Consider the following 13,865-nt stretch of genomic DNA (forward strand, 5'->3'; position numbering starts at 1 on the left):
GTCCCTCCCCGCATTCTCTGACAACCAGACTGTTTGGGGGAACTCAGAGCTTCTGCCCTGTGGGAAGGTGGTGGGGCTAGGGTCTTCTGCCCAGCAGGGAGGCGGGTCTCGGGGCTTCAGCTCCACGGGAGGCACCTGCCAGGGCTCGGGGCTTCAGCTGGAGTGGGGCTGAGACCTCAAGCCCTGGCAGGCATGCCCTGCAGGGCTGGAGCCCCAAGACCCTCTAACTCCGTAGGACAGAAACCGCTAGCCCCACCACCCCACCACAGGGTTAAAGCATCGAGCTCCAGCAGGCATGCCCCAGCTCTTGAACTTCTGAAGATTGTTGTATGCAGCTCAGAGGGTCAATACGTTTGTCCATCCCTGGTGTATAGGATGTGAATAGAGGGGTGCATTCCATCACACAGAAATATAGGAATGGCCACACTGAATCAGATGATCGATCCATCTAGTCCAGTATTCTATCACCAACAATTCTCAGTATCAGCTGCTTCAGAGGAAGGTGGAAGAAACCTTGCAATAGGTAACTATGGAATAACTCTTTCCCAAGGAAAATTTCCTCCTGAACCCCAATACTTAGAGGCTGTCTGATCCCTGAAGCAGGAGGATATGCATGACTGATATTAATATTTACTATTATAACTAGCGACAAAGAGTCCTGTGGCACCTTATAGACTAACAGGTCTATAGACTTCTGTTAGTCTATAAGGTGCCACAGGACTCTTTGTCGCTTTTTACAGATCCAGACTAACACGGCTACCCCTCTGATATTATAACTAGCTATTCTTATCTATATAAATGTCTGATCTGTTTCACAAATCCAGCTAAGCTCGACTTCAGTGATTGATATCTTGTGCCAATGAGTTCCACAAGCTGTGTGTATTGCGAGGAAAAAAAGTATTCCCTTGGATCAATTTTGAATTTTCTTCCTTTAATTTTCATTAGTTATCTTGAATTATGGGACTAGGGACTTCCATTCATGCTATCTACATTCTTCATAGGGTTTTTCTTTTGTTATTGTTCTCAGTATGAAGGTCATAGTCAGCTTATTAGAGCAGGAAGCACAGGGCTTATCTACATGAACAATGTGTATAGAAGCTAGGAAGTCATACTCCTCACTCGGAGCGTAGATTTAATCTAAATGTAATACAAGGCCTGAATGTAAACTGGTACAGTGAAGTGTACGGACAGCCTGAAACTGCTCTGCAAGGTGTGAAGTGCCCTGGCGATCAGCAGCGTGCCCTGGTGATCAGCAGTGAAATGGCTAACCGTGTTGACATGGAAAATTACATAATTAGATTACAAGGTTATGTTTTGCACTTGTTACACAAGCTCAACCTGCCTCTTACTTGTTCCGAAGTGCCAAAACTCCAGCTGTGCCCTATTCAACTGCAAGGCCCTTCATTTTCCCCTAACTTCTAAACAGCTACATGTTTTCAGTACAAAATTCTGCAGCATGCTGAAGATTGAAAATGTATGGGCAGCATGCTACAAATTGAATTTAATATTTAATTTAAATAACCACAGGAATACTTGACAGACTGCTTTATTCATTTATCAAAAATAAAATGAAAACTTAAATTAAAAATAAACAAAAACATAAGGTGAAACTGTTGCAAAATTTCCAGTCTGCTGCACTGGAGTGACACAGAACAGTGGCTCTTGCCACACAGTTTACAACAAATATTGCTCACAGGGCCATGTGCGTGTGTGTTATATTCATTTGTATCTCAAAAATACTGTGAAAGGGATAAAGGGAAACAATTGAGCCTTTGTGCTGCTAGTTCGATCGATTCCTTTCATTCAGTCTAAGAACTTTTTTATTAAAAAAATGCTGGACAGGATGCTAGGGGAAAAAAAAAATTTAATGAGGCAGAAAGTAGTGAAAGAAAGCCAAAGAGGTGATATTTAACAGTTTCTGGCAAACACTTAACCATGATGGCCAAATCCTTTTTCGTCACCATGGGAATTTGTTAAATAAAAATAAATAATTTTTAATAACGTATGATAGAAATCTTGACCCCATTGAAGTCAATGGCCAGGCTCCCATTGATTTCAATGGGGCCAGGATTTAACCCAGTGTTTTCAACCCCCAACCCTACATTTAGTTAAATACATAGTTGGGTGTCGGGTTAAATGTGTGCCTACTTTTTTAAATATTACTTCTTTGGGATCATCTCCAGAAGGAAAATAAGAGTGATTTTAAAGTGTGGTAGCTGATAGGTGATTGCTAAAGCATTTTAAAATCCCAGTGTAGACAGGGAAAGTTGTAGTATTAACTGTTAGCTGGTCCTTGTAAACCCTTTCCTGTGAATCCTTCACCTCAACTAGCTAACATGTTAAAACTACGACTTGCTCTGTCTGTATTAGTGATCACATTTTAAAAATATGCCCTTTGTTCAAGGGTGGAAGAGTCCTTTGACTTTCTTGAACTAGCAGCAGGCCCAGTTGCCAACTCCATGAGTGCTGCGGGGCTGGAGCACCACTGGGAAAATTTGCGGGTGCTCCGCACCCACCGGCAGCCAAGCTCCCCCCGCCCCCTCCTCACCTCCTCCTCTCCTGAGCATGCCGGGTCCCCGCTCCTCCCTCTCCCAGCGCTTCCCACCCGCTGCCTAACAGCTGTTTGGCGGCGCTTAGGACTTTCCGGGAGAGAGGGGGAAGAGTGGAGACGCGGCGCACTCGGGGGAGGAGGCAGTAAAGAGGCGGGGCAGGGGTGGGGACTTGGGGGAAGGGGGAGGAATTGGTGCAGGGGCGGGGCCAGGGGTGGTGGTCGGGGGTCAAGCACCCACGGGGCAGAGGGAAGTCGGCGCTTATGGCAGCAGGAGCTGCAGTTGCACAGCACATCTGAAAACCAGACCCACCTATTTACATGCTGAACTATGAATTTAGATGCCTAACTTCAGGTAACTAATTTTGAAAATTTAGACTTTAGGGACTTAACCCAGCAAATCTGTGGCTGAGTCAGGAATAGCACCTAGGCATCCTTACTTTCTTTTTTTTTTAATTATGGAGAGGCAGGATGGTCCAGTGGTTAGGGTACTAGTTTAGCACTCTGGAGACCTAGGTTCAGTTTCCTGCCACAGGCTTCCTTTGTGACTTTTCAGGGAGAAATGAGGCCACAATTTGGCTCTAAATATCTTACCCAGGGTCACTGAGAGAGTCTGTGTCAGAGCAGCGGGTTGATGTTTATTATACAGGCATTGGTAGTGACTCCATAGTTAAATTTGCATGGAGATTTGCTATGAAATCACGATTAAATCCTGTTCTGTTTTACACTTTGGTGATGGAAATTTGTCCCAAAATTTCCAGAAAATTCTTCAAAAAGCAATGGCATTTTCAGTGTAATTTTTTTTTAGTAAAATAGCTGCTGATTTTTGTGCGCTCTCTCTCTCTCTCTCACACACAAGCACACACGTGCATGATCAGTGGCCATTACACACCGACATTTCAATCTTTACCTGGTTGGGTAGAGTCAACACGTCTCTGGGGGCTTTTCTGTGGTTGCATTTTAGCCCTGGCTTTCCTTATGATTAAACAGAATTAAGTGGGTAGGCAGTAAAATCCCCAGGTTGAGTGAGCACTTCAGAAGCTGCCACGTTTATACCTATGGTGGGAATCAGTAGGAGATGTTTCAGTTTGGGTCTAATCAGAACATTTAACACATTACAAAGCAAACCCTGTTCACAGAAGTAAGAGAGAATCACATGACTTCTCTCAACTTCTCTCAGTCTCTCCAAAATTGAGAAACCTAGTGACAGGTGGCATGAGACATATTTTAATTTATAAACACCAGAAGAAAGAAAATTAAGATATGGTATTTTGACTCATAGGTTCTCCAGTTCTTCCACCTTGCCAGCATGTTCCCTGCTTGGAAACAAGTAATATAAGCGTCTTCACCTTCCCAACATGCTCTCTGCAAGTAACTTTCACTCTGTGATTGCTTATCTCCCGCTTGCCTTTCCTGCAGGTGGCTGCAGAGTATTTCAAGAACACAACTTTGCTCCTCATGGGGGTGATTTGTGTGGCAGCTTCTGTTGAAAAGTGGAACCTACATAAGCGGATTGCCTTGCGTATGGTCATGATGGCTGGTGCGAAGCCAGGCATGTGAGTGAATCCTCTGCCTTAGAGCATTAAAGGATACAGGCATCAAGTTTAAAAATAAATGACCAAATATTAATTAAATCTAACCCTGTATGCTTTTCAAAAGCAAATGATGTCATTACCCATAATGTACTGTACTTTTCCAATCAGGTGCCCTAAGTCAATCTATGATGATCTTTTCATTGGCTGAAAGTTTATGAATTTTCCTGTCCTCTCTCTCTCTGCCTCTTCTTTTTGCCTTTTATGCCTTCACCAGTACTCTCTGTTCATTGTGCTCTCACACTTCTTTGGTTCTTGTCTCCTCTGTTTGTTCTCTTCTTGCCTGTTGTTTAATGTGTACAAAATACTCATGATGAAATGCAGAATTTCCTGTTTTCATGTTATAATAAATTCATAGTCAGGACATAGGGGGAACTTAAATGATGCATTGTATTGCACTGGGGTGAATTTCAACTTGATGCAATCTAATATATTTGTAAGCAAAGAGAATAAATAACAATTAATTAATTAATTAAAATATTAGAAAAGGGGATCACATGAAAAGTTGTAAAAGTGTCCCAAGAAGGCTGTTCTCTCCTGTGTTCTAGGTTACTTCTCTGCTTTATGTGCTGTACAACCATTTTATCCATGTGGCTTTCCAATACCTCCACCACTGCGATGGTGATGCCAATTGTGGAGGCAGTGCTACAAGAATTAGTGAATGCTGAGGAGGAGCATGAGGTCATCGGTACTGCAGGCAACACCATTTCTGAAGAGAGGGAGCCAAAAGGTATAGGATGATATGAGTAATTTTCCTTTTACTTTTAGATATTTAAGGCCGAATCCAGCTCCTGTAAATGGGCATAGATCCACGGAAGTCAGTGGAGCTATGTGATTTACACCAGCTGAGGATTTGGCCCATGTTATCTATTTTCATTTATTTTATACGCGATGCTTATTTGATAGCCTCAGGGGTGCCTGGCAGGAGAAGTGGAGTTAGGAGCCTGAGTAGGCTAAAGGAATCTGAGGTGAGGGCATCGCTACAGGACAGATTTAAGTTGTAGCTTATGCACAAGATTTCAGTGAGTTCTAACTATATGGAAAGTTTGACGGGTTTGTGACAGGACAGAGGTAAGGTTGTTTGGGTGCCCTAACTCACATGTTTGGAATTATTTTACGTTTAAACGGTGAATTTCCAGGGTTGATAATGCTTAGTTTTCAGACGTTTATAACATCCCTATAGTGCAGTTTACCCTAAATTACGGATATGTACTCTCAACAGTTTTTGTCTAGGAATTTCCTTGGTTTTTGTTGTTGTTGTTTCTTTTAAATGAAAATGTTCATAGAGAATGTTCCCATGTGATATCTCTATTGATTTAAATATGTGAAGTATCCACCTTAACTAGTTTATTTAGTTCTAACTTTTGCGGAGGAGGGTGATATTTTCTGCTACACTCTGGCTGCTTTACCCAACTTGAAAACAGCACAAAACAGCCAGAGCATACAGGCCAGTTAACCTGGGTTTACAGCTGCTTTGTTTAATTGGAGCTGTACAAAACACCTTCTGTTTCCCCCCTCCCTCTTATCCTCCAAATTCTTACTGCCTTTTCCACCTCCCTACACACACATCAGTTGCCTGCACTCCTCTACATTCCCTGCATGAACACACACACACACATATATATATATATATAGAACTTAGTTTCACCACCCTCCTAGTCTACCTATTGAGTAGATCTGGTGCAATGGATACTTTTGAATATTTAGGCTTAATGGTCATTTTGTGCCATTAGTTTTCATAACTGAAAGTTTATGTGTTACAAAGAAATCCCCCGTTTCCAAAATGGCCATCATCTCTCATTGCTGTCAATGGAACTTAAGCAACAACTTCTCTCAGAGAAGACAGTGGCCATGTATGCTTCACAGAGGCAGAGGCACTCAGTACCACTGAGAACAATGAAAGTTCTGGACCATCTGTATCAGAAGGAAAATAGCTGATTATGCCCTGTCTGGTATTCCCTCCTCCACTACCATGGATGAAACAAGTGTGAGATAGAGCTCTCTGTCACTACAGGGCATAGTTAAGGTTCTTTGGGTCTCTTAACTGTATTTCCAAACCTTAACATGTTTGGATTTCTTTAAGTGTAACTCTAACTCTGAATAACATCTGTTCCTGAGCTAATTTACAACATCACTGCAGTGTTTTTTACCCTTTAAGTTGCTGAAACATACTCTCAACCTTAACTCCATTTTGATGTAATGTTTTGTCTGGGAATTAATAACGGAATGTCTTCATTCATCATTGAAATAATCCCAGGACACAGAGGCACAGCCCAGAGGCATGGAAGCAAAGGTGTATTTAAGCTGGTCAGGGTCTGAAACAACCCTTCTTCCCCCACACCACCACCACTGTCATAAAAGTTGACAGCTCAGGGAGCTGATCTAAGGTACAGCAACCCAGTCCTTGTGGCCTATGGGCAGCTACACAGAACCTCCATCATGCTATGTTATAGCCCCAACCCAACCCCGGCATGACCCTTATGCTGGGGGTTGTGAGAAGGCCTGCACAGGGCATCCTATAGCTGTCCAGTTCAGTACTTGTGCTAGAAGAATTCTCCACCTGTCAGCTAAGGGGCTTTTTTGCCCCATATGCCACTGCAGGGGCTGTATTGGGAGGGAAAATCCCTCCTTTTTAAAAAAAAAATGGAGGTCTTCCATCTTAGTACTGACCAGATTCAACCTTGCTTAGTCTCTCAGATCTAAGACTGAGGCTATACAGCTATAGTCACGTAGAGTGTGTTACTGTTAGGTCTTTATTGGCAAAAGTTAAATAAACAAGAAAATATGGAGTAATAAGATGCTGCATTAGGTCCCCGAATAGAAGGAAGTGTTTATCGAAGATTCTTTCTGGATTCATTTTACATTAGCTCCTGCATATTCAGGGACACAATTCTGAATTGAAGCCAAGGAAATCAGCTCATCTCCCATCTCTGACAGTCTCTCTCTCTCTCTCTCTCTCTTCCCCCTCCATCCCTCTACCCATTACTTTAGGTCTCAGCGAAAAACATGGCCAAGCCTCAGTGGAGGTCATTTTCATCAATGAGGAGTAAGAACGAATCCTGTGCATCACTACTGGAGATATGAACCTACACAGGTTGCAATGAGATGAACATAAGAATGGCAAAAGGAAGGGCAAACAGAAGCTTGCAAATGAACATTTTAGATGTGCTTGAAGGGAAAAGATTATGCAAGGAGTGGGGTTAGGGTAACAGATGTCCCTATTTTATAGGGACAGTCCCAATATTTGGGGCTTTCTCTTATATAGGTGCCTATTAACACCACGCCCAGGCCTGATTTTTAACACTTGTTAGGGTTGCCTTCCAGGATTGTCCTGGAGTCTCCAGGAATTAAAGATTAATCTTTAATTAAATATTATGTCAGGAATACGTCCAAGCAAAATTGCTATCTGGTCACCTTAAGTGGGGTTAATGTAATGATCTGGATCTCACTATGCTATGATCCACAAGCCACACAAGATAGATGTTAGTCATGTTGCATTAATGTTAGTCATGTTGCTACTGGAAGGTGCTCAGATGTTATGGCAATGAGGGAGTATAAGAATCTACACAGAATAGAATAGATTAATAGTGTTGGGTTTTCCAGTGATTCCCTCCACTGTGATAGTGATATTAAAGGTTTGGCCATAAACACTGTTGGTTTCATGGAGGTGGAACCCCATCATCATAGAGCTAGAGATAGACCCTTGGAACAAAGTGATTCTTCCCATGTATCTAGCTGAGATGTCATTGAGATGTCATAATAAATTGAACTTTTTCACAACTTCAGCAGATTTTAGTTCTTGTTCAGATACTCCACTACCCACCCTGAACATGTGCCTTTTGGGATAGCTGGGAAACATGCGTTTAAAAATATATTTTCTTTTCTTTGTTTTTAGTGCTACGACCACTGACTTCAGCTCCCTGGTACATACTAAGGTATTGTGATAGGTAATACCTACACCATGTGACCAACACTCAGCTCTGCATTATAAAGCAGTACAGCAGGAATGATCAAAAGCACACTCCTCTATCTTTAATGGGAGGTAGTTCTGGTAGAGTCCATATATTACAGCATGCCATGCTTTAGCTGGATCCTATCAGCCTAGCTCCCGAGATTAAGATGGAACACTGGTTCTGTAGTTTCTGTGGTCCGTATCTCCATCTTACATGAGAGGCTGTGATTAGCTCAATTGATTAGTGAGTATGTGTAGTCCATAGGCTCCCAGCAAGTAGCAAATGTGGCCTTTTGTTCTGCAAGATTTGGGCACTGCTGCAGTCAGGGATGTTCAGTCAACTAGAGCACTCTAGTGGCTAACCATTCTACACCGTATAAAATCAAGACTCAGGTGCTTCTTGCAAGGTTTATGTTGGATTCTACCATCACAAAGCTGCCATGGTGACAGAAGGAGATGAGCTAAACTGACCATTTAATTTTAAAGATTTTTTTAAAGATAAAAAGACCTACTTTTGTTTAATCTGCCTTATTACATAGAATAAGGTTTCAGACAAATTGTAGTCGATTTATTGGAAGATTCTCTGCCTGAAATATTCACAAAGCACCCTTGAATTTAATTCTAAGTGCCTTCTGGAATTAGGTAGAGAGTATTGTCTAATCAAAGGACATTTGCCTTCTTATAGAATATGAATGGTGTGCACATGATAGCCAACCCAATTGGAACTGTGAATCCCCCAAACAAGGGGCAGAATCTACCTCAGGTAAGAGGTGGTAATCTTCTGGGGGAGACAAGTATCACACATTCTTCCTGGCTTCAGGTTCTTACCTTGTAAGTAGCTTTCCATGAAATCTTTGCCTCTGCAGTCTCAGAACATTTGACAATTAGGCCTGTGCTGGTTCCTCAGATGGTTTTCACTTTTTTAGTTCCCCCCTTCACAGCCCTGTTACATCTTTTTGGGTTTCTTTGATGAGGTGCTCCTCACAGGCTGTTCCCAAATGCATTCAGTATCATATATTCCATGCTACGGCTAAACAGTTTCCATTTCTGTTTTGCTGTTCCACTTTGTTTCCCCAAATGTCCCTCTGGAGGTAGCTCTACATAAATATCAATTTTTGGCACAGATCACTGGCTAAAACCAAACATAAGGTAGAAAGAAACTGTTCAAGCACCTTATGGACAGCTCTATCAGCCCTCACTTCCAATATTCCTGCACTTCCTGTCCTCTGACAACCCACCACACATGCAGCACACACTCACAGAGACACTTCTGCCAATATACCTCAATCCTGATCTGCATTTCCTTCTTCCAATCCTGGGCATGCCTGAGGCAGGACTTCAATTACATGTATGCGCTGTTTTTATGCACAAACAGATGCCCAGCAGAAGTGAGACTCCAATCAACACATTTATTTGCATATATGGCTCAAAGGAGATTTATACCCAGATCCTCAGAAAAGCTACTGCACTACCCTTGCCACTGAGCATTCTCCCATCTCATACCGACATTCAATGGTTATTTTATAACCACTAAACTCATTTCAGTTTTGACCTAATATAGATTTGAACCAGGATTTTCATGAGACAGACTGCAGGAGGATTGATAAACTCATAGCAGCACCATAATCCTCATAGAAAATAAGCCCATTACAAAGCAATAGAATTATATTATGGCAAATGAATCCAGCTTCTCTGCTGCTGAGGCCTTTTTCCTGAGCCTACAGTGCAGCCTTTTCTTTCTCCCTTCCCTGCGCTACAAGTGATAGGTCTCTAGGAGTGGCGCCTTATTATTTTCAATATAACACTTTAATTTCCCAGAACCATGCACTGACAGCCACCACTATGGAACCTTCTTTTTGTCACGCTGCCTTTTGCAGCCATGTTTTCATTTACCACTTCTCTCTGGGACATATCCTAATCGCTAAGCATTAGGTATCACAGCTAACTATCTTGCACGTTCCCCCTCCTAATATTAGATTGCTAATTAGAGGTTATGACTCATGAGTCAGTGTGAGGGTGGAAAGTCTGCCAAACATTGCCTGGAAGCTTCTAACATGCCTCAAGGATTATATGTTCTTAAAACTGAAATAATAGAATCTCCTCCTCCCAGCTCATAAAGGTTTCCTGGTATCCAGTTGAGATCCCATTGAGGACTGGAACAGGGCCAGACTCTGATCAGAAGTCTGATTACTGTTTATCCTGCATTTTGGTTGCAAATCAAGTAGTTTGGGGTCACTGGACAGGTCACTAGTTCTGATCCCAGTTAATTCCCATGGAGAATAAGCTGCCTGCTCTTTCACAGGCAGGTTATTTCTTTGTAACCTGTAGACATCTTGGCACTCAAAGTTTCCCTCTGGCCCAGGCCAGGCTGTTGGTAGTGTCTAATACTCCTTATGGCATGTCTTTCTTCTTACAGACTCAGATACTTGTCCTGCCTCCTAACCCCAGAGATCTGGACCTGAGCACTAAATACCAGTACCAGTCCAGACATGATCACATGATCTGCAAGTGCCTGTCCTTGAGCATCTCATATGCTGCAACCATTGGGGGATTGACCACCATCATAGGGACCTCCACTAGCCTCATCTTCTTAGAGTACTTCAACAAGTAAGTGATATTGCACAGTCTCTGTCATTACATGAGGGACCTGTGCTGGAGTAACTACCGTCACCATGATGACTCTATCAAAGGGAAGATATTCTCTTTATAGATCATTTTGCTTCTATCTTGTATACTTTCTCTTTGTATATACTTTGTCTCCTAGGGCTTTATTACTAAGGGTATTTGACTGAAAGCAGGATCTTTGTTTCTTATGTGCCCATGCCCAAATGGGAGTTGACCTCTTTTAAAAAGATCTGGCCCTATATTATAGTGGACACATGCATGTACACAGACAAAATGTTTGTTTGCTTCTTTTATTAGAAAAAAAATGCAAAACTACTTTGAGGGTCAGAGATAATTTCCCAGACTAACTTTTGAAATGACATACATGGTTCTTGTAAAACTGATTCTGGTGGTGAACTCTTGATGGAAGGTTTGGGTTTTCAAGCACCCTCAAAGAAGACATATTAGTGTGCCTTGCTATTATGACACTTCCAGCACTTTTGGGTTGTCATGAGATGCACTGCTAAACAGCTTTGCCAGAGTCCAGTCTGCTGTATTAATTATTTTATATTTTGTGGCCCAAGACCACAAGTACACAGAGATCATGAGTGAGGTCCTGGTGCTATTGAAGTCAATAGAGTTTCAGTAGGGCCAGGATTTCATCCCTTGTGCTTGCCTGTACCTCTTTATCTGTACCTATGCTATCATTTTTTTAAAAGAACAATTCACTGTATTGAAGCAGTTTGTGATACAACTAGGATGAAAGACACGATGCAAAAACAGTTGTATTGCATTATAATGTCCATTCACTGGTAAATTTAAATTCCATCCTCAAACTAACCTGTTATTTCCATTTATATGGTTGTTTTTACATGTCATCCAGACTACCCCAAATATGAATCAATTTGTTTCCATCACAAACTCCTTGGAGCAAAGAGATATTTTATGCAGATGTTAATTTCTGTTGAGATGGGCATCAGGATGTATTGATCTGTGAGCTTCTCTACTGAGGTTACTATATATATTCGTGACATGTTTTGAATCTATATTACACTGGGCCAAATTAATCCCTCCTGTAGTAGCAATAAAAATATGTACCATTAAAACATTTCTAAAATGTCTGGGGTAAACTGAACACATGCTGGTATTTGGTGTGGTGTTGATATAAAGGCTAATTTGGCAATCATTTGGGAGTGGCTTTGCTATGCATGTGTAATACAGTTATCACAAACTCATGCTAATACAACCCTTATGCCATACCACATGGCCATATATGTATGCATAGATGCATGTTGTGGGAGTCTGACCATGCATCCTGTGGCCTTCTTATCTCTTATACGGTGTTTTTCTTTACAGCCACTATCCACATGCTGAGGTGGTGAATTTTGGAACTTGGTTCTTGTTCAGCTTCCCCATATGCCTCATCATGCTGGTCTTGACTTGGTTCTGGATGCACTGGCTGTTCTTGGGATGCAAGTGAGTGCAGGCTGCTAGAGCTGTGTGGCAATCCCAGGGCTAAAACAGCAGGGAGTGCCACAGCTTCCTCCCAGTGCTGATGCTAGCCCACTGGGGGTCCTAAGCAGGAATATTTTGGGGCTCCCCACACAACACATATTAATAATTAATAGGGGGACCCCCTTGAGCTGCTCAGGGCCCTAAGTAATTGCTTAGTCTGGTTATGCCTAGCGCCGGCTCTGCTGGGAACCACCATTTTAGAGTTCACAAAGGCCCTAACAATCACAAGGGGCAAATGCTGAGTCACTGTTGCTTCCCCTTACCAGGGCAGTGGGTCCAGTCCACTCCCTAGAGAAAGTCTCCTTTCCTAGTAGCACTGGATGTGCAACAATGGACTTTATTGATGCTTGAGTCCAGTGGCTGAATAAGGGCTGATGAAAATCTGCTTTACACCACGTTTATTTTTGACGGGAACAGTTTTAACACTGCACTGCCTTGATGAGGGCCATTAAGCAACCTTCTGATCAGAAGGTGCAACTGGAAAAAACAAAAGAAAAACAAAAAGCCAGTTAGTAAAAACATGATCACGTCCCTCGATCTGCTGGCAATGCCCCTACTTATACAGCCCCAAATGCCGTTAACCTTCTTGGCAACAAGGGCAGACACTGTTGACTCATATCCAGCTTCTCATCCACTGTAATCCCTAGGTCCTTTTCTGCAGAACTGCTGCCTAGCCTTCAGTCCCTAGTCTGTAGCAGTGCATGGGATTCTTCCGTCCTAAGTGCAGGACTCTGCACTTGTCCTTGTTGAACCTCATCAGATTTCTTTTGGTCCAATCCTCTAATTTGTCTAGGTCCATCTGTATCCTATCCCTACCCTCCAGCATATCTACCACTCCTCCCAGTTTAGTGTCATCTGCAAGCTTGCTGAGGGTGCAGTCCACGCCATCCTCCAGATCATTAATGACCTGGTCAGTGGACTTACTTTGGTGTCAAACCAATGTCAATGACAGGGGAATAAGGCTCAATATATCTGTACTTGTACTGGTATAAAGTGCCATAATCACAGTGCTAGAGACAAAAATCCTATGTTTATCAACAGAATAGGTGGGCAGTGAGAGTTAAAGCTTTCCCTCACTCCCAGGAGAGGGAGTTCAGTCTCTATGATCACTTTAGACTAGGGATGGCCAAACTTACTGACCCTCCGAGCCGCATACAACAATCTTCAGAAGTTCCTGAAGGGAACATGCCTGCTGCGGCTCAGGGTTTCAGCCCTGCAGTGGGATGGTGGGGTGGTAGTCTCCGCCTACCAGACTGTTTGGGGGAACTCGGAGCTTCTTCCCTGTGGCGGGGTGGTGGGGCTAAGGGCTTCTGCCCAGCAGGGCCGGCGGGGTCTTGGAACTTCAGCCCGGCGGGGCACACCTACCAGGGCTCGGGGCCTCAGCCCCACTCCAGCTGAAGCCCCGAGCTCCAGCAGGCACCTCCCATTGAGCGGAAGCCTCGAGACCACCCTCCCTGCCGGGCAGAAGCCCCTAGTCCCACCACCCCACCACAGGGAAGAAGCTCTGAGTTCCCCCAAACAGTTTGGTAGGCGGAGAATGGGGGGGAGGTGTGGGGGTTCCGCAAGCCACTCTTTAACTGTGATAAAGCTGCATGAGGCTCACAAGTCACGGTTTGGCTTTAGACCATGGCCTCTCCGAGGGACAAATAAAGCC

The 13,865-nt window shown here is 43.1% G+C and overlaps 1 protein-coding gene across 1 annotated transcript in view; it reads left to right on the top strand.

Moving 5' to 3' along the window:
- The window catches only part of SLC13A4 (solute carrier family 13 member 4), a 36,283-nt gene that overhangs the window by 11,542 nt on the left and 10,876 nt on the right, over positions 1–13,865 (top strand). Inside the window, exons 3-9 of the mRNA XM_065406880.1 lie at positions 3,968–4,104; positions 4,689–4,870; positions 7,132–7,186; positions 8,036–8,075; positions 8,778–8,855; positions 10,509–10,699; positions 12,053–12,172. Of these exons, the coding sequence (XP_065262952.1) occupies positions 3,968–4,104; positions 4,689–4,870; positions 7,132–7,186; positions 8,036–8,075; positions 8,778–8,855; positions 10,509–10,699; positions 12,053–12,172 (803 nt within the window). The remainder of the gene's footprint in view (positions 1–3,967; positions 4,105–4,688; positions 4,871–7,131; positions 7,187–8,035; positions 8,076–8,777; positions 8,856–10,508; positions 10,700–12,052; positions 12,173–13,865) is intronic.

Source organism: Emys orbicularis, chromosome 1 (assembly GCF_028017835.1).
Source record: "Emys orbicularis isolate rEmyOrb1 chromosome 1, rEmyOrb1.hap1, whole genome shotgun sequence".
In the NCBI taxonomy this organism is placed as follows: domain Eukaryota; kingdom Metazoa; phylum Chordata; order Testudines; family Emydidae; genus Emys; species Emys orbicularis.